General features: G+C 44.8%; 1 protein-coding gene across 1 annotated transcript in view; it reads right to left on the bottom strand.

Annotated features, from left to right (window-relative positions):
• LOC115470067 (WASH complex subunit 2A-like) overlaps positions 1 to 22,615 on the bottom strand; it is a 211,934-nt gene that overhangs the window by 135,689 nt on the left and 53,630 nt on the right. Inside the window, exons 9-11 of the mRNA XM_030202955.1 lie at positions 15,998 to 16,096; positions 14,371 to 14,455; positions 2,606 to 2,680 (exon numbers count right to left, since the gene is read on the bottom strand). Of these exons, the coding sequence (XP_030058815.1) occupies positions 2,606 to 2,680; positions 14,371 to 14,455; positions 15,998 to 16,096 (259 nt within the window). The remainder of the gene's footprint in view (positions 1 to 2,605; positions 2,681 to 14,370; positions 14,456 to 15,997; positions 16,097 to 22,615) is intronic.

Below are 22,615 nucleotides of genomic sequence, written 5' to 3'. Positions count from 1 at the left end.
ATCTATGTTTTATGAACATTCCTTGATTTTGCCTATCTAATATAATAAAACGCACCGTGAACGTTCTGAAGACAACGTTCTGAAGTCACTCAAACACTCCCTGTAGGGTTCGTGGATTCATGGTGTGAAGCCAGCCAGGCTGCCAGCCGTCTCTGCCCCGCCCTCGCGTCAAACGTCATGACGTCGAGGGCAAACGTCATGACGTCGAGGGCGGAAAAAAAAACAAACAAAGCGCAGCGTCAGGGAAGGAGGCGGCGCTCCCGACGTCTCTAGCCTTCCCTTCGCTGTGTTCCGCCTTCTTCTGACGTCAAGGATGACGCCAGAAGAAGGCGGAACACAGCGAAGGGAAGGCTAGACGTCGGGAGCGCCGCCTCCTTCCCTGACGCTGCGCTGCCAGAACCGCCACCGAGGTAAATTTAAAAAGAAAAAAAAATGTTGGGGGGAGAGAAGAGGGTGGTCAGTAAAGTTGAACAATGGGAGCGGGAGGGCAGGGGAGAAACGACAGCATGGATGCGAAGGGGGGGGGCATGGATGCGAAGGGGGGGGAGAAGAGGGCGGGCCAGGCTGGGACATGGGAGAGAGAGGAGCGGGTCATGGAAGGGAGAGAGGGGAATTGCTGGAAAAGGATGAATGGAGGGGGCAGGGGACAGAGGAGCATGGATGGGCATGGATTGGGATGGCAGGGGCAGGGACAGAGGGGCATGGATTGGGATGGCAGGGCTCAGGGAGAGAGGGGAATTGCTGGAAAGGGATGAATGGAGGGGGCAGGGGACAGAGGAGCATGGATGGGCATGGATTGGGATGGCAGGGCTCAGGGAGAGAGGGGAATTGCTGAAAAGGGATGAATGGAGGGGGCAGGGGACAGAGGAGCATGGATGGGCATGGATTGGGAGGGCAGGGCTCAGGGAGAGAGGGGAATTGCTAGAAAGGGATGAATGGAGGGGGCAGGGGACAGAGGAGCATGGATGGGCATGGATTGGGATGGCAGGGCTCTGGGAGAGAGGGGAATTGCTGAAAAGGGATGAATGGAGGGGGCAGGGGACAGAGGAGCATGGATGGGCATGGATTGGGAGGGCAGGGCTCAGGGAGAGAGGGGAATTGCTGGATAGGGATGAATGGAGGGGACAGATGGGCATGGATGGATATGGATTGCAGGACAGGGCTCAGGGAGAGAGGGGAATTGCTGGATATGGATGAATGGAGGGGGCAGGTGACAGGGGCATGGATTGGGAGGGCAGGGCTCAGGGAGAGAGGGGAATTGCTGGATAGGGATGAATGGAGGGGACAGATGGGCATGGATGGATATGGATTGCAGGGCAGAGCTCAGGGAGAGAGGGGAATTGCTGGATAGGGATGAATGGAGGGGGCAGGTGACAGAGGAGCATGGATGGGCATGGATTGGGAGGGCAGGGCTCAGGGAGAGAGGGGAATTGCTGGAAAAGGATGAATGGAGGGGGCAGGGGACAGATGGGCATGGATTGGGAGGGCAAGGCTCACACTCTCTCTCTCATATACAATGTCTTTCTGACTCTCACTCTCACACACTCTGTCTCACACTGTATCACATTCACTCTCTATGTGCCACACAGTCACTCACACACTCGCTTGGTCTCATACACTCACTCTCACAGAGAATCTGTGTCTCACACACACACACACTCTCTCTCTCTCTCACACTGTCTCACATACACACTTGCACACACTCTCATTCTCACACACACACACTCTCACAAACACACTCACACCCAGACTCACTCTCTCTCTCACACACACACACTCACACTTTCACTCTGACTCTCACACAGTCACTCTCACATACACTCTCCCAAACATACACACTCCGAGGAAAACCTTGCTAGCGCCCGTTTCATTTGTGTCAGAAACGGGCCTTTTTTACTAGTTATGTTATCATTTGTATCCTGCTGACATTTATAATATTTGTTATATGATTGACGCAATCTGTCATCTCCAAGTTTGTCTCACTGTATTTATGCTTGTATTTGGCCATTTTACTATAGTTATGCTGTTAACAACATTGTAAGCATTATGTCAAGCTGTACACCTACTTAGGTAAATCTTTTTATTAAAGGCAGTTATAAAACCCAAGAAATAAATAACTATTCATAGCCATGGGAGAGCACTTCCATCCTGTGCTATCAGATGACACCACTCACTTGTGTGTCTGACTCAGGCTTGTTTGTCAAAAGAAAAAAATAATCACAAATCACTTTTAAACCTCTGCTTCTGTTTCACTCCACTAACTGACCAATCGTGGGTCATCTGCGAACACTCTTTATCCTTTTTATGTTCTCATTCTTTTGCCAAGGCAACTATAAGAAATCTGTTTTGGCCCCTAACCCTCAGTAAGCACAACATCTACATGCCAACAGTCAGGCCTACTTAGGGATTAAGCTCAAGGTCACAACATTTCAGTTATGCATTTCCTGAAACTGAGGTATACTGTCTACAGAAAATACATTGTGGCCAACATTATAATTTTAAAAATGTTTCAGAATCTGGATTCATATATGTAATTCATGAGGGCAGCCAAACAGCACAGTGTTTTCTAGCCTTACAGAACTTGTTATATAGGAAACAGTCTTACCATCTGTTGAAATTTTTCTTGCTTCTTTTTTCTCTTTGATTTGCTTTTTAGTTTTCCTTTCTGCTGGAAGTGGTACTTGACAGAAATGAGAAATAAAACAAATAATTATACAACCTTTGTGGTTACTCTACGTACACCACCAAACCCCTTAAGAAAGCTTCAAATGAATGCTATTGTCTTTTTTATACAGCTGATGTTCCAGAGAAAGCAAAGTTATCACCAACAGAGACAACTTACCAGAGTTCTTCCCTAGATAAACTGAATTTTGGACCATTCTGGGCATGTGAGGGGTATCCCGCACAAAAGGGGCCCCATCAGTAGATAATCTGATCAGGCTGTCCTACAGTTGTTATCACTGAAGATGGTGAAGTTTGTCCAGAGGGAAGGTGGGATGCTTGGGAGAAGAAAGCTCCAGGGCTTTTGAAAGAAGCATGGGTAGGAGTAACCCTCAGGCTATTGTTGTTTTCTGGGGGTGGAAAGTGAAATGTTATCCTCTTCTCCAGCTCCCCAATCTGCAGATTCCTGCCCCATGCGGTGCTGTCTGAGTAATGCGATGTTGGAGACCAGGAACCTTCTTCCTCTGTAATTGCTAGGGGGGTGGGGGGGTCCCTTTAGACATGGAGAGACTAATGGGGCTGTGCAAGAGCAGGGGAGCACAGCTGATTCTTGAAGTAAGTTTGTGGTTTCAGACACACATTTTTTGAGTTGTAAAACATAGCTCCTGAATCTGGAGGGGCCAGGATGAGGGAAGCAGAGACAAACACAAGGAGTGCCATCTGTTTCTGGATTCTTGCTCCGAGGCTTAAACCCAGTGATAGCACTTTCTAGCTGAGAAGCATCTGCAACCCTTGCTGTTTGACTTGCTCTGAACCCCCAAATGAGTGGGCCTGCATTCTGCTGAAGAAAAGGCAGCCTTCAGGGTGTTGGCAGCTTTACATAGCTTTTGTTTTGAGGGTTTTCTGAAAAAAGCCCCTGTGTCACCTGGGCGAGCATCTTTCTGCCTCATGCAATGGTGCTCCCCAGCACAGGAGGGGCTGAGGAGGAACAAAGGCTGACCTTTGAGGTCTAGTGTCTTGCTGGGTTTAGTAGTTTTGTCAAGAGTTTGACAGAGGGAGCCAGGAAGGAGACTGTAGGTCTTCTAGCCTCTCCAGGAGCTTGGAATGAATCCAGGAGGGTGTTCTTGGCCCTGATGCAGCCATGTGCTTCGAGGAAGCAAGTGTTTTGCCCCTTGTGCAGCAGGGGGATTATTTTGGTGGATATTGGCACTCTATACATTTGTAGCAGATTGTTTTTTTTCTGGCTTTTTTTGTTGTTTTTTTTTGCTAGTGTGAGGCCCCACAGACAGGAAAGCCATGACTAGCATTGGAGAACGGTTAAGGTAAACTAATCCAGACACCTAACTGGTGTGTTCCTCTAGCGCGGGAACCCCTGTGTATGCCTAGAGGACTAAAATTCAGTTTAGCTAGGGGAGAGCTTTGGAATAACGACTCCGTCAGTGTTGTCACCAATTAGCATGCCTGCATCTCTCCTGCTTGCCAACAGAGAACCTCTGCTTTCTATTACCAAATAAGTACTGTGTTTCACAAACTGGCATTCTGTCATATCCCCACTCAGAAAACAGAACCTGTTAAAAACCCATGAACCTTCATTACCTTAAATGCCAAAAGCAGAACCAAACCTAGTTCTCCCATGATCTAAGCCACAGAAAGATAGAAAAGATGTCTTTGTTAACTCTTTAAAATAAAATTCACACAAAAAGCACAACTCGATTTACATTTAAAAACAATTTGAACATGAAAGACTAACAGGTCAATATTTAAACACTATCTGTAGCATTTAAATATATATGTAAACATTCAGTACATGCTGAACATCCAGGTATGGTGGCAACCACCACCGTGACCTGAATAAACTTAGGATAGTGGGGGAAAAAAAGCTGTCTTAAGTTATCCGAATAATCTGCCACTTCACCCAGGCTTTGCCTCCAGACTACTCTGCATAATCCTGGAAGTACTGAGGTATTCCGTAGTGATTTTTAGTGGTATTATTAGGATAATGCTGCTGAAAACAAATCACTGACTAACCTCAATCAGCTGCATTTACCCAAGCAGTAGGCACTGCTACCCAGATAAACACTTTGAAATATTGGGCTCCTGATTTTTATTCATACAAATTAGAGGGCTTTTTAAATTCTAAAACTACAAAAACACAGATCAGTAAGACTCAACATGCGACAATTCAGGATTCTATGTGGGCCTTCAATTCAACTGTTTTCAGAAAGTTAGTCACAGATATATAGTTAGCCCAACAAAAATACCTCACATCTAGATTGTTGATATTTATTTACATTTTAAAGTAGGACAGAATAAAATAGTGGCAATGGAGAAATTAGGTCTTACTTGATCACTTCTTTCCATTAGTCCTTCCCACTGTTCCAGAACCTGTGGTAGTTGTGTCCATCAACCAGCAGGTGGAGAAAGAGAACTGAAAACTGAGCCGAGACATATCTCTCTTAGCATCCAGTCTAGCTCCTCAGTATTTAACATAATCAAGCACTAAGGAGAAACTCAGAATAAACACAACCACCTTAACAACTCGCTAACCTAACACTAAGCAGACGAACAAACACGTGTTTACCTCTCATTTCTGGACAACTTGTAGAGAACAAGTGATATGCAGGAAACACCATGCAAGGTGACAGTCATTGTTTGATCCATTACTCTATACCAACCATCTCTGAAATCTCAGGTGGGCCTCTGGAGTAGTGGGAAAGACTAATGGAAAAAGAATGATCAGGTAAGACCAAATTTTTTCTTCCATTTCATAGCATCCTACTATTCCAGAATCTGTGGGATGTTTAAAAGCATCCCTAGAGTGGGTGGGATCCTGGCACCACCCTGATGACCAAAGCCTCAAAAAAACTGGCTTCCAAGCAAGCTGCAACGTCCATCCTGTTGTGCTTGGCAAAAGGAATGCAGCATCTACAATAGCGCCACCTTGAAAACATCTGCCGGAGACAGTAAGTTAGCCTCTGCCCAGGATGTCATAGTACACCTTGTAGAATGAGCCCACAAGGTCTGAGGTGTCTGATTCCCTGCAAGCAAATAAGCTGACGCGATAGTCTCCTTCAGCCATCTATCAATTATGGGCCTGGAAGCAATGAAGCCAAACCTCTGTTTACAAAAAACATAAACAGTATGTCCAATTTACGAAACTCTTTCTGACTTCGAGAACTAATGAGAACTCTATTTCACACTGGAAGCTTCAAGGAAGAATACTAAACCTCCTCGTCCTCTCTGCAAAAGCATAGAAGCACCACAGATTGCTTGAGATGAAGTGCTGATATTACTTTGGGAAGAAAGGCAGGAACCATGGACAGGGAGACCCCCCCCCCCCCCCCCCCGTCTCCAAAAAGCAGAAAAAGGTATCCCAACAAGAGAGAGCCTGAAGCTCCAAAACCCTAAGTGCTGACACAACAGCCACCAAGAATGCTTTCTTTAGCATAAGATCTTTCAAGGAGGCCTTTCGGAGTAACTCAAAATAATGCTTCTGAAGAGCCCGAAGGACTAAATTAAGGTTTCACTGGAAATGGCGGATGAAAGGGAGATCACAAGTGGCCCGTTCCCTGCAAGAATCGAATAACCATGTGAGTTGCAAGAGATCTTCTATATTCGGCTCCTGAAACAGGCCAAAGCTGCAACCTGAACTTTTAAGAAACCTAACGCCAATTCTTTCTGAAGACCTGCCTAGAGAAACAATAGCACGTGCGAGATCTGAGCAGAGAAGGGAGACATTTTGTGTTCAGAACACCAGCCCTTTAACGTCCTCCACAACCTTGCAAACGCAATGGATGTAGAGAATTTCCGAGCCTGAACTGAAGTAGCAATGACCGAATCAGAATTACATTTTTGGCTCAACCAAGCCCTTTCAAATGACCAAGCCGTAGGACCAAAGAGGCACGGATCCTCCATAAGAACTGGAAATTGTTTCAGTTGGCAATGAACCAGCAGAAAATGGAGAGGAATAGTTGAATCATGTCCGAATACCACGGTTTCCACAGCCAATCCGGGGCTACGAAAATTATTCGACCCATGTGGAATGCGATCCTTTTCAACATGTGGACTACCATAAACTGAGGGAAGACATACAGTAGATTTGTCTCCAGCCAGGGCTAGAGCAGGGCATCAATCCCTGTTCTTTCCAACAGCTGAAGAACTTGGGCACTTTGGCATTCTTTTTCGTTACCATCAAGTCTAGAAGCTGAGAACCCCATTGGTCCAGTATCAGCTGAAAACCCTGGCTGGATAGTTCCCATTCTCTTGGGTTCAAGGAGTGACTGCTGCGAAAGTTCAACTCCACATTCAAGGACCCAGCGATTTGAACTGCTGAGAAGCAGAGCATTTATCCAACCAACTCATGAGGGAGGCCGCCTCCACCACCATCAGATGGCTGAGGGTCCCGCCTTGTTTATTGATAGAAGCCACTGCCGTCGCATTGTCAGAGAAAACTTGGACAAGGGCCCCTGTTAGAAAGGAAGTGAAGTCACGTAATGCATTCCGCACTGTGCAGAACTCCAAACGATTTATCGACCACTGACACTCCTGTTCTGTCCAGGTACCCTGTGCCATATAGCTTTTAATGAGTTCCTCAACCTGACATGCTGTTGTCCATTGTCACCATCTCCCTTTGTTAACAGAAAGGGAGCTCTGATGGTCAAACTCCTGGGCGACAACCACCATTGCATACTCCATCTGCCAACCAGTGTCCAAGAAAGCTGTCGCACTTCTGTGACACTGGAGACAAGTAGTTGAGAAGAGACTACTGTAATGGCCATATATGAGATGCTGCCCATGGCACCACTTCCATCGCTGCTGTCACTGAACACAGATATTCATATCAGTTTAATGTGTTTTGATTGTAGACTCCTGAGGCAGACACACTTGTGCTGAAACACGGTGCCATGTTGAGTCTTGTGCACTGATGAGTCTTCTACATTAAATTTTATACATCTCAGCAATAAATTTGGTCTGTTGATCCCGTCGTTTGTCCAGCCTTCCTTCATTTCCCACTTTCTGGTGTATCACTAATCTGTTGAACCAGCTTCGACTTCCTGCGCTCCATGAGGAAGACCCTCTTCCTTGCTGTATTGAATAGAGTGCCCAGATACTCCAGCATCTGCGATGGAATTAGTCTGCTCTTCTCAAAATGTTTGCTCAACCCAACAACTGCAGAAGGTAGACAACTTTGTCTGTCACCACCACGCTGACTGAACAGGATGACATACGAATAAGCCAGCCATCAAGATATGGGTGAACTGATACCTTGGCATCAAAGGAAGGCCACCACCGCCACAAGCATAACCTTGGCAAATATTTTTTTTTAATTTGACTTTAACACTTTACATATCCACCAAAAGAACAAGAGAATTGGAATTTCAGGAAAATATAGAAACAGAATTACAAAACTGAAACAAATGTTCCATCCTTAGAAATCCAACTAGCCCACATCTAAACGAAAAATTCATCTAGATAACTAAGAAACAACAAAGCAAACAAGTCAGCAAAAACTATTACATATAGCGTATATATACTATATTGTACTCTACTAACTCACAGAATCTCATGTCCCTTAAGAAACTGCTCAAGTTGTAGCGAGTCCAAAAATATATATTCAGGACCCTTGAACGTGAGAAGACACTTACAGGTGTATTTCAGAAAAAAAGAAGCATCTATTGCTAACACTCTAGACTTAACAATTTTATCTTTTTCCTGTCCAAAGATCGCTAATAGAGTAGATCTAGTTTTTATAGTATCTTGAGAATCTTCTTAAAATGTTGTTGCGACCAATTGGTCAGCCACTTGTTGAACATCAGAAACTTTTTTTTTTTAAATCAGGTAAATAATAACAGTTTACTATATGAATCATATCAGCTATAGATAGCCTGAGAATCTCAGATATTTCCTCAAGAGAATCTCAGGAGACAAAAGAAAATTACAAGGAAAATTCAAAAACCAAAGCTTCCTACTCCTACTGGCATTTTCCATCAATTCTAATTTTAAATGTAAATTTAAGGAATCCATAAATGCTGAGAGAAGTAGCCTGTAGGGTAGCAACCTGAGTTTCTACACTTATACAACGCTTATCCAAGGTTTGAATATTTAAATCCACATTAGCTAATTTTTCCACAACGTCTTGAGAAAAGACAACACTGAGTCATTACCGCTGTGAGCAAATCCTTCATCTGACAATTAAGGTCATATAAGTTTATCAAAGAACTTTCCTGTTTAACTCCCAATGGCTGTGAATTTTGGCCTATGTCAATCATCTAAAAAGGAGAAAACTTTGCATAGGAAAGTGAGATTTTATCGGTAGGCAAATTACAGCCAGAGCGGAAGGAAATTATTGCCCCTATCACACAGGATACAGGCAGAAGAGGGGGTACATTCATGAAAACTCAAGGACGTGCCAAATGGAGAAAGTTTGTAATGTACCTGTTCAGATGGCACCCCAGAAACCACATGCTTGCCCATTGGGCCCACTGATTTAGGTGTGGAGATCTTCGGTTTGACCTTCCATTTCCCCATTTAAACCAAAGAAAAAAAAAAAAAAAAAAAGAGAGACAAAACTCACTTATTTCTCCTTGTGCTCCTCAGTGCTTCCAAGGGGCATTCCTCTTAAGGCACAGCTGTTTGGCCACACTCTGTGGCCATGCACCACAAGCAGCGCCGGCTCTTGAAGGCAAAATCAAGACCCCAATGAAATGAACAGGTGTTCTACTGGTGCCTAATGGAAACGGCCACAAGTGCTCCTTACGAGGAGCCTCCTCTGCAGGAGGAACACGCTTCTCACACTGTGCACTGAAGGGATAACTCTTTTCCCCTTGGCAAACATTCTTGGTGCCATGTTGAGATCAAAGGGCAAAGACCTGAACTGGAAGTGATGGCTCAGAACTGCAAAATACAGAAACCTCTGATGCAACAGCCATATGGGTATATGCAAGTATGTCTCCTTGAGTTGAGGGTGGTGAAAAATGATCCCGCTTGAACCAAGGCTATGACTAGTATTTGTTTCCATGTGAAAGTGGGACTCTCTGAGGCAGCAGTTTAGATCTCTGATATCTAAGACTGGACAAAAGATGCTTTCCTTATTTGTGACAATGAAGTGGATGGAGCATCTTAGTAAGTTAACTGCACAGATGAGAGGCCAGTTGGTTTCTTTTCAGCGATGCTGGATGCCCTTTCTCGAATGGTACCAGACTCTGCCCTCCAGAGGCTATCTTCTTGGGAGCTCATATCTGATGCCTTTTTTAATGCCATGCTCATTCGTTGTCTGTGTTTCTGCTTTGTATCCATAGCTCTTGGTTGCATTCTGGGCTTAGTTTTGGGGTGAGGGTGGGTAGGGGAGTATTTTCTTGTTTCTTGTATTAGTACAGATTCTAGTGTTTAGTTCAGCAGTGATTTTTTATTTCTTGTTGTAATGTTAGATATTATTACTTTTAACTTTGCAATTTTGGCTTGTTGGTTGTATTACAAAAACTTAATAGTTTCAAAAAATTACAAGAAGGCAAGATAATTGTGGTCATGTGCCATGATTAACAGCTCACTTGGATCAACGAATGACAAAAAAAACACTATGAACATAGATTAAGCCTCATACATTTTTCACATTCAGCTGTCTCAAAAACAATTCATAATGCATTAAAGTGAGAGTTTTTCACTCATCTATACAACACTTACAGAAATATTATAAATGAAAAATATGAAAGCAAATGGTTCTCTTAGGCTTCTGTGGCTGGCGTCATGATTGTTGCAGTCATCCGGGTCTTGCCACGTCAAGACCTGAACAACTGCAATAATCATAAAAGCAAATGGTCTTGACTGAATAAATCTTCAAACCTTTTTACTGGACACTTTGTGGAAGCCTTCCTTTGTAGTACAGCAGTCGAGTCGTTTAGGATAAGTGTATATCAACTCTGCACAGCAGAATAGTGCTTTTTTGCCCATTCTTCACGGCAGAATAGCTCAGGCTGTTTCAAGTTAGCTGGAGATCACCTGTACACTTCAGCCTTCAAGTCTTACTAGAGATTTTATACTGGATTAATGCCTGAGGTTTGACTTGGCCACTCACTCTTCTTTCTGTCACTTCATTGCTGCAAAGCAAACACCCACAGAAGGTGATCTCTCCACAGGAGAAGCAAACACAAACATACAACAGTGGATCCAAAAAGAGTCCTCTCACAGTTGGTGTCTTCCTAAACAAGGTCTTTATTCAAATCAATAAAAACAACCCGACACGTAACATGTTTTGGCCGTGAAGGCCTGCGTCAGGGGTCTATTGATTTTTTATGCAAAATAACTTGTGAAGCAGATGACTCACAGTCAAATATCTGTTAACAGAGATATCTGAACTTTTTGAGTCAGGAGATCTTGCTTGCGGGTTCATCACTTTGTGCTTAACACCACTGATGGCAGAAATATGAATCTTTTCTCCAGTCTATGTCAGCCTTGAACAGGTTTTCTACCAGGATCTGCCTGTACTTTGAGGTAATTTTGCCTCAATTTCCACAAACCTCCCTGTGCCCAGTGCTAAAAAACAACCTCACAACACAATGCTGCCACCATCATGTTTTTGCAGGGTTTGTTAAATAAAATGTGTGGCACAAAATATGAAGACCAAATAGTTGCTTTTGGACTTCGACCACAAAACCTTCTCCCTCATCTGTGCAGTGACCCCAAAGGTTTTTCTGCAGCACATACATCTTTTCTTCATCAGTGGCTTTCTTCTCATCACCCTATCATACAGGCAAGCCATGTTTGTCGAGTAATGTTGATATTGCTCTGTCAACATTTTCCTCATCTCAGCCAAAGTCCTCTACAGTTGTTTCAAAGTAACCCCAGGTCTCACAGTGACCTCGTTCAAGTTTCTTCAACTCACATTTACCAACTTTGGAGAGACAGCGTGATTGAGGCAGTCAGTGTCTTTGTGGGGCCAACTTGTTTTAATTTGACAATAAAGAAGTACCTGACAGTGCACCAAGGAATATTCAAACATATTTAAATTCTTACAGCCTTTCCCCCTTTTGAATAACTTAATACCCAAGAATTTTTAGCAGCTGTTTGGCATGTTTACAGCTTTGTTTCAAATTTACTGTTCATAACAGAAATAGCTTGACTACTACTGTGATTGGAGAGAGGTGAATTCTATTTAACTTATGAGCATTAACTCAATTTTTAGAAAAAGAAAACTAATTTAAAAGTTTGCTATTATGAAAGTCATGAAGACATATATTACTTTTTTTTATTCTTAATTACCTTTCAAATATTTCTATGCATGCTTCTCTTTCATACTGAAAAGTATAACGTATGTTGCATAGATCAGTGAAAAAGTCTAATGCATTTTGAAATATAATTTTTAAGAAAGCAGAAAAGTATCTGTATGTATTTTAATTAAGTTTTCTTCACAAGAGACATCTGCTAGACGTTCCTGGACAGCTGATCTGTGGGCACAGACACTGAGCCAGGAGAGATGATGCACTGCCACTGCTAAGGCAGAAATGCATAAAGAGACATAAAAGGCTTGCCTTGCCAGATATTTACATCAGTCTAGAAGATTTTTGTGAAGTTTATGGAATTTCTCAACTCTTTCAGGGAAAAGGAATTTTGCAAAACATCGAGTATTCTGTATTAGAAATTTTAAATAAATTGTGTAATAAAATTGACAATCCAATATGCGACTGGTTAGCACTGAAGCCTGAAAATTTTTCTGCCAGAAGAGTCTAATGTTCTAGCTTCTCTTCCTGGAGCACAGCATGAGATCTTGCACTGTGAGTGCGTTTTAAAGCTGATTCCACAACTAGGGAATGATGGGGTAATTGTGTTTTTTCAAATCCAGTGGATTTCTGCATCCTATACATTGTATCAATTTTCTTTGGGGCTACCTGAACTATTAGTGAAGTCTCTCAGTTTTTGAACAGAGTATTCTTTATAAATGAAGTGGAACAGTGATTCCTTTTCTGGGAGAATCATAATCAAGAACTTCAAAAAGTTCTGAACAAGGTTCTTCCTCTGTTTCCAATCTGAAAAGGTATGGCTTGATCTATCTCTTGATCAAAGCCAGGAAAAGAGATACTCTCTGGAGGAGATCTATGTGTTTCAGGTGGCAGAGAGGGATCAGATGGAATGCCATAAGATTCCTCAGCTGAGAAGTCCTGTGGGTCTTGATCCATCTCCCAGGAAAGGTTAGAGTCCGACTCAGACTCTTCAAAGTACTGTTCACGGGAAGTACGTGGAAGAGTGACTAGAGTGCTGGCTCTGTGTCAAGGTGCATTGAGGCAGAGGAGTCTCCAAAGTTGGAGAAAACTCATCCGGTGATATCGATGCATGCATAGGTTGGGTTCATGATGCAACGGATGGTTGACATCAAGTCAGAGTGCGGGACCTCTCCCGTGACCGTCTCTTCAATGCACTGACAGGCCGGGCTGAAGCTGGCGCAAACACCCTGTAAGCCTGTACACACTGAGAATGCAGTAGCCCTGAAAGCTCCACCTTGAGAATAGCCCAGATTTCCTTCTGAAGAGAAGGCGTTGGTACCAGTTGAGAAAGCGGTGTGGATGCAGCCAGAATTATAGCCTGTGCAGGTGTAGGAGAGCTCAAAAATCTCGAAGGCTGTCAGTGAGAAATGAACTGGAGAGGAGGAAAGGGATCACTGCAGCATGGATGTGTCCAGTGCATTGAGGACATTGATGCAGGGGAGGTATGGGCAGAGTGTCTAGAGGGAGGACGATAGAGATGCTTCTTAGGTTTTTTTATGCTGCAGGTCCCTCGATTCACGCAACAACAACGACAAGGATGTAGAGTCCTTACAGGTTTGCGGTACCAAGACTGATGTCGGGCCTTCTTGATGCCGCATTGGTGCATCAAATGTCATTGCCCGCACCAGTGCAGGTTTCGCGTCAAGTACCAAATCCCCAGCCATGCTCGATGCGGATTCTGATGTCGAAGCAGAACAAAAAAAAAAAAAAAGTTTTTCTTGCTGGACTATGTGGGCTTTAAGAGACCTTGCTTGCATGCAGAAGCTGCACTGTGTGTCTCAGTGCTCTGGACCTAAGCACTGAACACACCAATTATGGGAGTCTGTGCCTGAAATAGTCCTATCGCACTGAGTACACTTCTTAAAGCTACTGGGCATCCTCGGTGACATGGAGGGAAAAATGGCCAGCACTAGGTCAAAAGGTTCTATGACCTGGGGAGCTACAGTAGTCACGTACCCGAAAATGGTCGATTCTTCCCAAGCAAAAGAAGCGTCTCAGAGGCTCCAAAAAGCTGAAAATTGAAAAATGAAAAATAATTGAAAAAATGTATAATTTGAACAACTTCATACTGAAAAAAAAAGAAGAATATGAAGAAAAAATGTCCTGAAAAAGGGAAGGCACAAGGCAAAAGTTTAACACACTGGAAGATTATAAAAGCAACCTCTCTGCTCCGTGGAAAACGATAGATAGGTCCTGCACTCAAGTGCTGGGCAGGAAGACACTCGTGCATGCTTTTAAAGTGTGACAATATTATACCAGCTTAACATCAGAAAACAGGCACTACCTGATCTTTAGATATACCTTTACTTCCCCACAGTTAAGGATTCTTTTTGATTGCCGTATGCTTTCTTGAAATTGTGGCAATATTAGAGAAGAAGACTTGACTATTCCTTTAAGATTGGGCATAGCTTTTCAAAGAGACTACTATATTAAAGCAAGATACACAGAAACTTACATGCTTGGTCCTCACGCTCATTAGGCATATTCCCTTTGATACGTGCTGCCAACTCATCAGCAAAAGATGTTGGTCTTGTTCTTTTCTACAAAACAAAAGCATTTACTGCAGAGTTCATAGCACTAGCTAATGCATTTAAGTGTGGTATCAATCAGGTAAGACATTATGGGGCTCATTATCAAAGCACTTAAGACTTACAAAGTTCTATAGGTTACTATGGGCTCCTTTTACAAAGCTGCACAAGTGATTCCCGTGCGGCAAATGCAACATAGCCCATAGGAACTGAATAGGCTTTGTCACATCTGCCATGCCAGAATCATTAGTGTGGCTTTGTAAAAGCCGCACTACAGACCGCCAAGGATACTAAGGTCCTCTCAAGGACTATCACTAACCACACCCTCTCCAAAAGACATTACACAATGTGATACCCGCAAGCGAGCCTTCTCTGCAGTAGCCCCCACACTCTGGAATGTACTGCCTGAAAGGCTCCACTTAACACAAGACTATCTCTACTTCAGAAAGCAGGTGAAACCTTGGCTCTTCAACCAGGCCTTTAATGGAAGAAGTAACTAACTTGTTAAGTCTCACTCACACACACAAGGAGTGACTCGGGCTGCATATACTGCAGCAGGACATGTTTATCCACTCCTACCCTAGCTGAGATAATATTTAACCATCTCTCTGACCTCATGTGCAACTTACTTTAAATCAATCACCATACTTTCTAACTCTTCTTACTCTCTTACCTATCTATATGTTACATTTTTGCTTTACCCTTCGCTGTCAATTAAAATGTTCTATTACATATTTTGTTGACATTGTAAGTACTATACTACGCCATACTTTGTATTATTTGAATATTTTTACTGCTGTAATTGCCTATTGCTCATGTTAATCTATTCTTACTGTACACGAGTGAATTCCTTCAAAAAGGCGGTATATAAAGCCTAATAAATAAATAAAACTTTGTAAGTCTAAGTGCTTTGAAAATACACCTGCATATAAGCCCCTCTTCCTGAATTGAATGTTGGAGTTGTAAAACAAGCCGTAGTGACTATGGACTCACTATGGGACCTAACTTTTTCGATGCACTCTTCACTACCATTCAGTGTTGATAAAAAATGTTGGTGAAATTAAAATTCTATCAGAAGCCCTATTGTCTCAGGAGCAGATTAATGCCCGACATTTGTCTGATAAACAATTGCTTGAGGATAAAATTCGAAGTTGGAGAATTTGAATAAAGCCACAATTAAGGACAGTAATTTTGTTAAACAGAAGATGGAACATTTTGAGAACCAGCAAAGACGACTTAATTTGCGGCTTATCAATTTCCCCAGGTCTCCAATTATTTCCGCTATTGACATGTTTAAAAAATACTTGAAGGAAGTTCTAGAAATACCCAGTGAGACCCTCCCACCCATTACAAGGGTAATATATCTCCAGACTTTAATATCATCTAAATCTGGAAATGACCACGGAGTTATGGAGGGAGGAATGAACTTGACGTCTTTTTTAGAGTCTTCCTTGGGGGTGGTTACTCAAAGGACACCAGCAGTGGTAACATTTGCACTTGAGATACATAGGGAAATGGTATTAGCTAAACTTCTGTTTTCTGTCCTATACTCACAGATTTTAGATTTTCTTTATCCTCGGCTTCATCTTCTTTCTCAGAATCACCAAAAAGATCAGAGCCATCATCCTCCTCCTCGTCATTTAATGTGGTTCGCTAATTACAGTGTTTGCAAAAAGAAAACAAAAAACAAATATTCTTAAATCAGAATAACCCAAGAAAATGAAGGCAACATTTACAAATTCAACCTTCCTTAGTATTCTAACCAAACCAGTACAGAACCTGTGGGCTATGCCTACCCACCAGCAGATGGCGACAGAGAAGAACGGTCTGCATACTTTACTCAATAAGGGCACCAACACAGCCTTAAATTTTATTTCTATGTGTCCAGCAGATGGTGGCAGATGGACCATGGGGCTTCTGGACTGATGACTGAAGCAGCTCCTGACTCAGAAGTTGGGTTTCAGATAACTCTCTAACCTCTGTTTGCTAAGCCTCACGGCAATGCTGACATAGCCCATTCAAAGTGAATAGGCTGTGTCGGCATTGCCGGACTGCCAGCCACTAGCACGGCTTAACAAACGGGGGGGGGGGGGGGGGGGGGGGGGGGAGGGAGGGTAAAGGTTTTGAGCTCCTTACAAAAAAATAAAATAAGTCTTGTGGCTTGCAGTATGAGTGCAACTCGACAGATCTGTATTTCGGCAATCAATGTCTGTCTCAGGAGTCAGATACTGGGCAAAAGAAATGGCAATAATAGGTAAAAATTAAAACACAAACATGATTAAATGCATAATGATTAAATGCATAACAAAATATGATAAACTTACACAGTAACAATGGAGCATAAAATTAAATATTATAATAGCAAAAATCAAATTCTTAAAGGGTGCGTAAATATCACAGTGAAATGAAACAAACCAATAAACTTACAAGACAAACGGTAGTTGATGTTAACGTGATTTAAATAGTATTTCATTTGTACCTATATATGGTTTAAAAGAACAGTGTAACGAGGAGTGATGCAAATGATAATGATAATAAAGACACTCATTTGAATGTATGTGTTTATAAAGGCAAATATGACTTACGCATAACCCAAAGAGCAAAAAGGATGCTTAATAACTTACAAATCAACAGAGTGTAGTGGAAAAAATTACATTAAACAGTGAAATAATAAAAACAAAATGTTACTGGAAGTGCAACCAAGAACAAGAACTTTACTAAGGGAAAATTATCACAAAAAAGATCGTACCTAAAAATGCCGTAGTGCCAAATTAATATGTAGTATATCCTCCAAGGAAAGAAAATATACTAAAATAATCATAACAAAACTGATAACTTAATAAACTGATTAAAGAAATGATTAAAATAAATCACACCTAAGAAATACTTAAAAATAAAAAGAATAACCTATGAAAACCAATTGTAACCATTGAACAAGAGAACTATAAAATGAAAGAAAAAAGCAGCAATTGTGACAGCATCTTGTTAGAAAAAGACTAAAGCCCCTCAAAGCACGGCACAAGCAAACTGAATAAACAAACTATTCAAAGGACCAAAAGTTGTAAAGAGTGAGACTACACACATAAAAAATAATAACTTAGTTGAAAAATAACATGGAACAAATTTAGAGAACGATATATGCTGGTGAAAGCTAACCTTCCATAAATTAATCATAGGTTTACTCAGATAATTACAAAATACAAGGATGCAGATACCAAACATAGCTGCTTACAACAGCAAGGAGAAAAATGCACGCACTAAGGCCCCCGTTTACTAAGGTGCACTAGCGTTTTTAGCATGTGCTAATGCTACACACACCCATATATTCCTATGGGTGTCTCTAGCGATAACGCTCGCTAAAAACACCAGCATACCTATACTATTACTACTACAAATCATTTCTACAGCGCTACCACCTATAGCTTGGCTTAGTCAACAGGCCCCAAATGAAACTGGCAAACATGGGGTTATTTGACACAAATATATGGCCAGTATATGAGGCTCATTTTCAGAAGAAAAAATGGGCAAAAATGGCACAAGGGGAAGATAACGTGTTTATCTCAGGAAAACATTTAAACCATATAATCAAACAAAAAACAAACATAAAAACGCATAGGTGCAATATTCGTTCAGAGAAAAGCACTTTGAGTGTAGATATTTCGGGAGTGTGTCATAGGTGTGAGATGGTAAAATTATGTATCATACCTGATAATTTTCTTTCCATTAATCATAGCTGATCAATCCATAGACTGGTGGGTTGTGTCCATCTACCAGCAGGTGGAGATAGAGAGCAAACTTTTGCCTCCCTATATGTGGTCATGTGCTGCCGGAAACTCCTCAGTATGTCGATATCAAAGCTCCATCCGCAGGACTCAGCACTTAGAGAATTACACCCACGAAGGGACACTCTGCCCAGCTCACCACCGCCGAAACGGGGGAGGGGAATTAACCCAGCTCATCCCCACACAAGTGGGGGAGGGGAATCCGTCCAGCTCATCCCCGCGGAGCGGGGGAGGGACACCACACCCGCCGATGCGGGGGGATCTGGCTTATCCTGCAACCGCAACCGCGGGAGGAGCTGACTGACCCTAACACCGCCGAAGCGGGAGGGGTACAAAGCTGCCCTACAGCCGCACGAAGCGGGAGGGAGTGCCGGCAGAATTTAAATCTCAATCCAGCCCCGTAAAACGGAGGGGAGAGGAATGCAGCAGCTCACTGTAACACAAACTCGTCTCAACTCTTGAAGAATCCAAGTGAAAGAAGAACTTGAACACAAAGTCCTCCTGAAGTAACTGAAGGCTAAACTTGAACCTAAAATTCAACCAGAATATAAACAGTACAGATATCTGGGAGGGGCTATGGATTGATCAGCTACGATTAATGGAAAGAAAATTATCAGGTATGATACATAATTTTACCTTCCATATCATCAAGCTGATCAATCCATGGACTGGTGGGATGTACTGAAGCAGTACTCACCCAGGGCGGGACATAGAAATCCCTGACCGCAACACTGAAGCTCCAAACCGAGCCTCCGCCCGAGCAGCCACAGTCAAGCGGTAATGCCTGGCAAAGGTATGGGCCTTCCCCGCGGCCACCTAAGCCGCTGCAATGGCTTCCTTGCCCATCTTGCCACTGTAGGCTTAGAATCCTGCAGACCCTTACGAGGACCTGGAAACAGGACAAACAGATGATCCGATTTCCGGAAATCATTGGTCACTTCCAAGTATCTGATGATGACTCGTCTCACATCCAGAAATTGAGAGCAGAGTATTCCTCTGGGTAGACCTCCCTACGAAAGGAAGGGAGACAGAGCTGCTGAATCACATGGAAGCGAAAAACAATCTTGGGCAGAAAGGAAGGCACTGTGCGAATAGTCACTCCTGCCTCAGTGAACTGCAGAAAAAGCTCTCGACATGAGAGTGCCTGGAGCTCGGAAACTCTTCTGGCTGAAGAGGTAGCCACCAAAAAGACTGCTTTCAACGTCAGGTCTTTCAGAGATGCCCTCGACAAGGGTTCAAAAGGCGGCTTCTGAAATGCTCTTAGCACCAGGTTGAGATTCCACGCAGGCACCACTGAGTGCAGAGGAGGGTGCAGGTGATTAACTCCCTTGGGAAAGCGCACCACATCTGGCTGCGAAGCCAGGGAAGCACCCTTCAGGCGGCCCCTGAAGCAAGCCAGAGCCGCTACCTGAACTTTCAGGGAACTGAGCGACAGGCCTTTGTCCAGACCTTCTTGCAGGAACGCCAACACTGAAGAAATTGGAGCAGTGAAGGGAGAAAGTGAGCCTGCTTCACACCACGCTGCAAAGATACGCCAAACCCTGGCGTAAGCAGTAGAAGTAGAGCGCTTCCTCGCTCTCAGCATAGTGGCGATGACCTTGTCTGAGAAGTCCTTCTTTCTCAGACGCTGCCGCTCAATAGCCAGGCCGTAAGACCAAAGGGGGAGGGATCCTCCATCACCACGGGACCCTGATGTAACAGGCCCTGCTCCACTGGCAGCCGCAGAGGATCGCCGACTGAGAGCCTGATCAAGTCCGCATACCAGGGACGTCTGGGCCAATCCGGACCCACCAGGATTACCCTGCCGGGATGCTTTGCCACCCGGTCTAGCACCCTGCCCAACATGGGCCAGGGCGGGAACACATAGAGAAGCTCTTGTGTCGGCCACCGTTGGAGAAGAGCATCTACTCCCAGGGATTGAGGGTCCCGTCCTCTGCTGAAAAAGCGCGGCACTTGGCAATCGGCCGATGACGCCATCAGATCTAGGCTCGGCTGGCCCCAGCGCTTCGTGATGCCCAAGAACGCCTGAGCAGATAGCTGCCACTCTCCGGGCTCCAAGGTATGGCGACTGAGAAAGTCTGCCTTGACATTCATGACTCCTGCAATGTGGGCCGCTGACAGCTGTTCCAGGTTCGCTTCCGCCCACTGGCATAGATTCATGGCCTCCTTGGCTAGAGGGGTGCTCTTGGTACCTCCCTGGCGGTTGACATAGGCCACAGCCGTGGCATTGTCCGACAGGACCCGTTCAGGCTTCAACACCAGTACCGAGATGAACTCCAACAACACCAACCGAATGGCTCTGAGTTCCAGGAGGTTGATAGACCACTTGCCTCTGCAGGAGACCAGAGCCCCTGCGCTGTCCTTCCCAAGCAGTGGGCTCCCCAGCCCATCAAAGAGGCGTCTGTCGTGACGACAATCCACTCCGGGGTCACCAGAGGCATTCCTGCAGACAACTTGTCTGTCTGCGTCCACCAGCTCAGCGCCTTGCGCACTGCTGGGTCCAAGGGAAGGCGCACAGCATAATCCTCCGACATCGGAGTCCAGCGCAGCAGCAGAGATTGTTGTAGTGGTCTCATATGAGCCCTGGCCCAGGGCACTACTTCCATCGTGGCCGTCATAGAGCCCAACAGCTGCACGTAGTCCCAAGCCCGAATAGGAGAGGCTACTAGGAACTAGTCCACCTGAGCCTGAAACTTGACAATCCGATTGTCTGGCAGGAACACTCTGCCCACTTGGGTGTCGAATCGAACTCCCAGATACTCCAGGGACTGAGTTGGGCGCAGCTGGCTTTACTCCCAGTTGATGATCCACCCCAGGGAGCTCAAAAGAGCAACCACCCGGTTCACAGCTTTGCCGCACTCTGCATAAGAGGGGGCTTGGATCAACCAGTCGTCCAGATAAGGATGGACTTGAACTCCTTCCTTCCTCAGGAAGGCCGCAAAGACCACCATTACTTTGGAGAAGGTCCGCGGAGCAGTAGCCAACCCGAACGGGAGGGCTCTGAACTGGAAGTGTCGGCCCATTACTGCAAAACGCAGAAAGCGTTGATGAGGAGGCCAGATGGGAATGTGCAAGTACGCTTCCTTGATGTCCAAGGATGCCAGGAACTCTCCTGCCTTCACTGCCGCTATAACAGAGCGGAGGGTCTCCATGCGAAAGTGCCGAACTTTCAAGGCCCAATTGACCCCTTTGAGGTCGAGGATAGGCCGTACAGAACCTCCTTTCTTTGGAATCACAAAGAAAAAGGAGTAACATCCCTTGCCAAGCTGATTTTCTGGCACCGGAACGACCGCCCCCAGGCGGATCAGATTGTTCAAGGTCTGCTGCACTACCACAGCTTTGACCGGAGACTTGCAGGGAGAGAGTACAAACCCGTCTTTTAAAGGTCGGCAGAACTCTAGCTTGTAGCCGTCTCTGATGACTTCCAGCGCCCAAGCGTCTGAAGTTATTGTGGTCCACTCGCCCATAAACGAGGACAGCCGTCCTCCAATCTGCACTGGGGCGTGGACCAAGGCCCCGTCATTGGGTACGAGACCCTGGGGGAGGACCGGAGGAAGCACCTCCGGGACGGCGGTCTCTGCGAAAGGAATGCTGCTTGGGGGAGAAGTTCCTCTTGAAGGAAGAGGGGGCAGAGGAGCCCGACCTGCCCGGGCGGTACCGACGGGTTTCCTGAAACCGTCCTCTGGAGGTACCAGGGCGAGTACTAGCCCGAGCCCTGACCTCTGGTAACTTCTTGCCCTTAGACGTGCCGAGATCGGTCACGATTTTGTCCAGCTCGACCCCAAAGAGCAGCTTGCCTTTAAAAGGCAATCTAGCCAGGCGGGATTTAGAGGCGTGGTCAGCAGACCAATGGTTCAGCCAAAGCCACCGCCGCGCAGAGATTGTCTGAGCCATGCCTTTCGCTGAGGCCCTCAAGACATCATACAGCAAGTCTGCCAAATAGGCTAAGCCCGATTCCAGGGCCGGCCAATCAGCCCTCAAGGAAAGATCCGAGGGGAAAGCCCGCTGCACCATAGTCAGGCACGCCCTGGCCACATAGGAGCCGCAAATTGAGGCCTGCAAACTTAAAGCAGCTGCCTCAAAGGACGACCTTAAGGCCGCCTCCAATCTTCTGTCTTGGGCGTCCTTTAGGGCCGTGCCACCTTCCACCGGCAACGCCGTTTTCTTAGTCACCGCAGTGATTAAAGAATCCACGGTAGGCCACAGATAGGCCTCACGTTCACTTTCAGTCAAAGGATAGAGGCGGGACATAGCCCTAGCCACTTTAAGGCTCGCTTCCGGGACATCCCATTGAGCCGCAATTAAGGTGTGCATGGCATCATGCACGTGGAAGGTTCTAGGCGGGCGCTTCGTCCCCAGCATAATGGCAGAGCCAACAGGGGCTGAGGGA

This window comes from Microcaecilia unicolor, chromosome 5 (genome assembly GCF_901765095.1).
Source record: "Microcaecilia unicolor chromosome 5, aMicUni1.1, whole genome shotgun sequence".
Lineage (NCBI taxonomy): Eukaryota > Metazoa > Chordata > Amphibia > Gymnophiona > Siphonopidae > Microcaecilia > Microcaecilia unicolor.
This window is presented reverse-complemented; position numbering and strand designations above follow the sequence as displayed.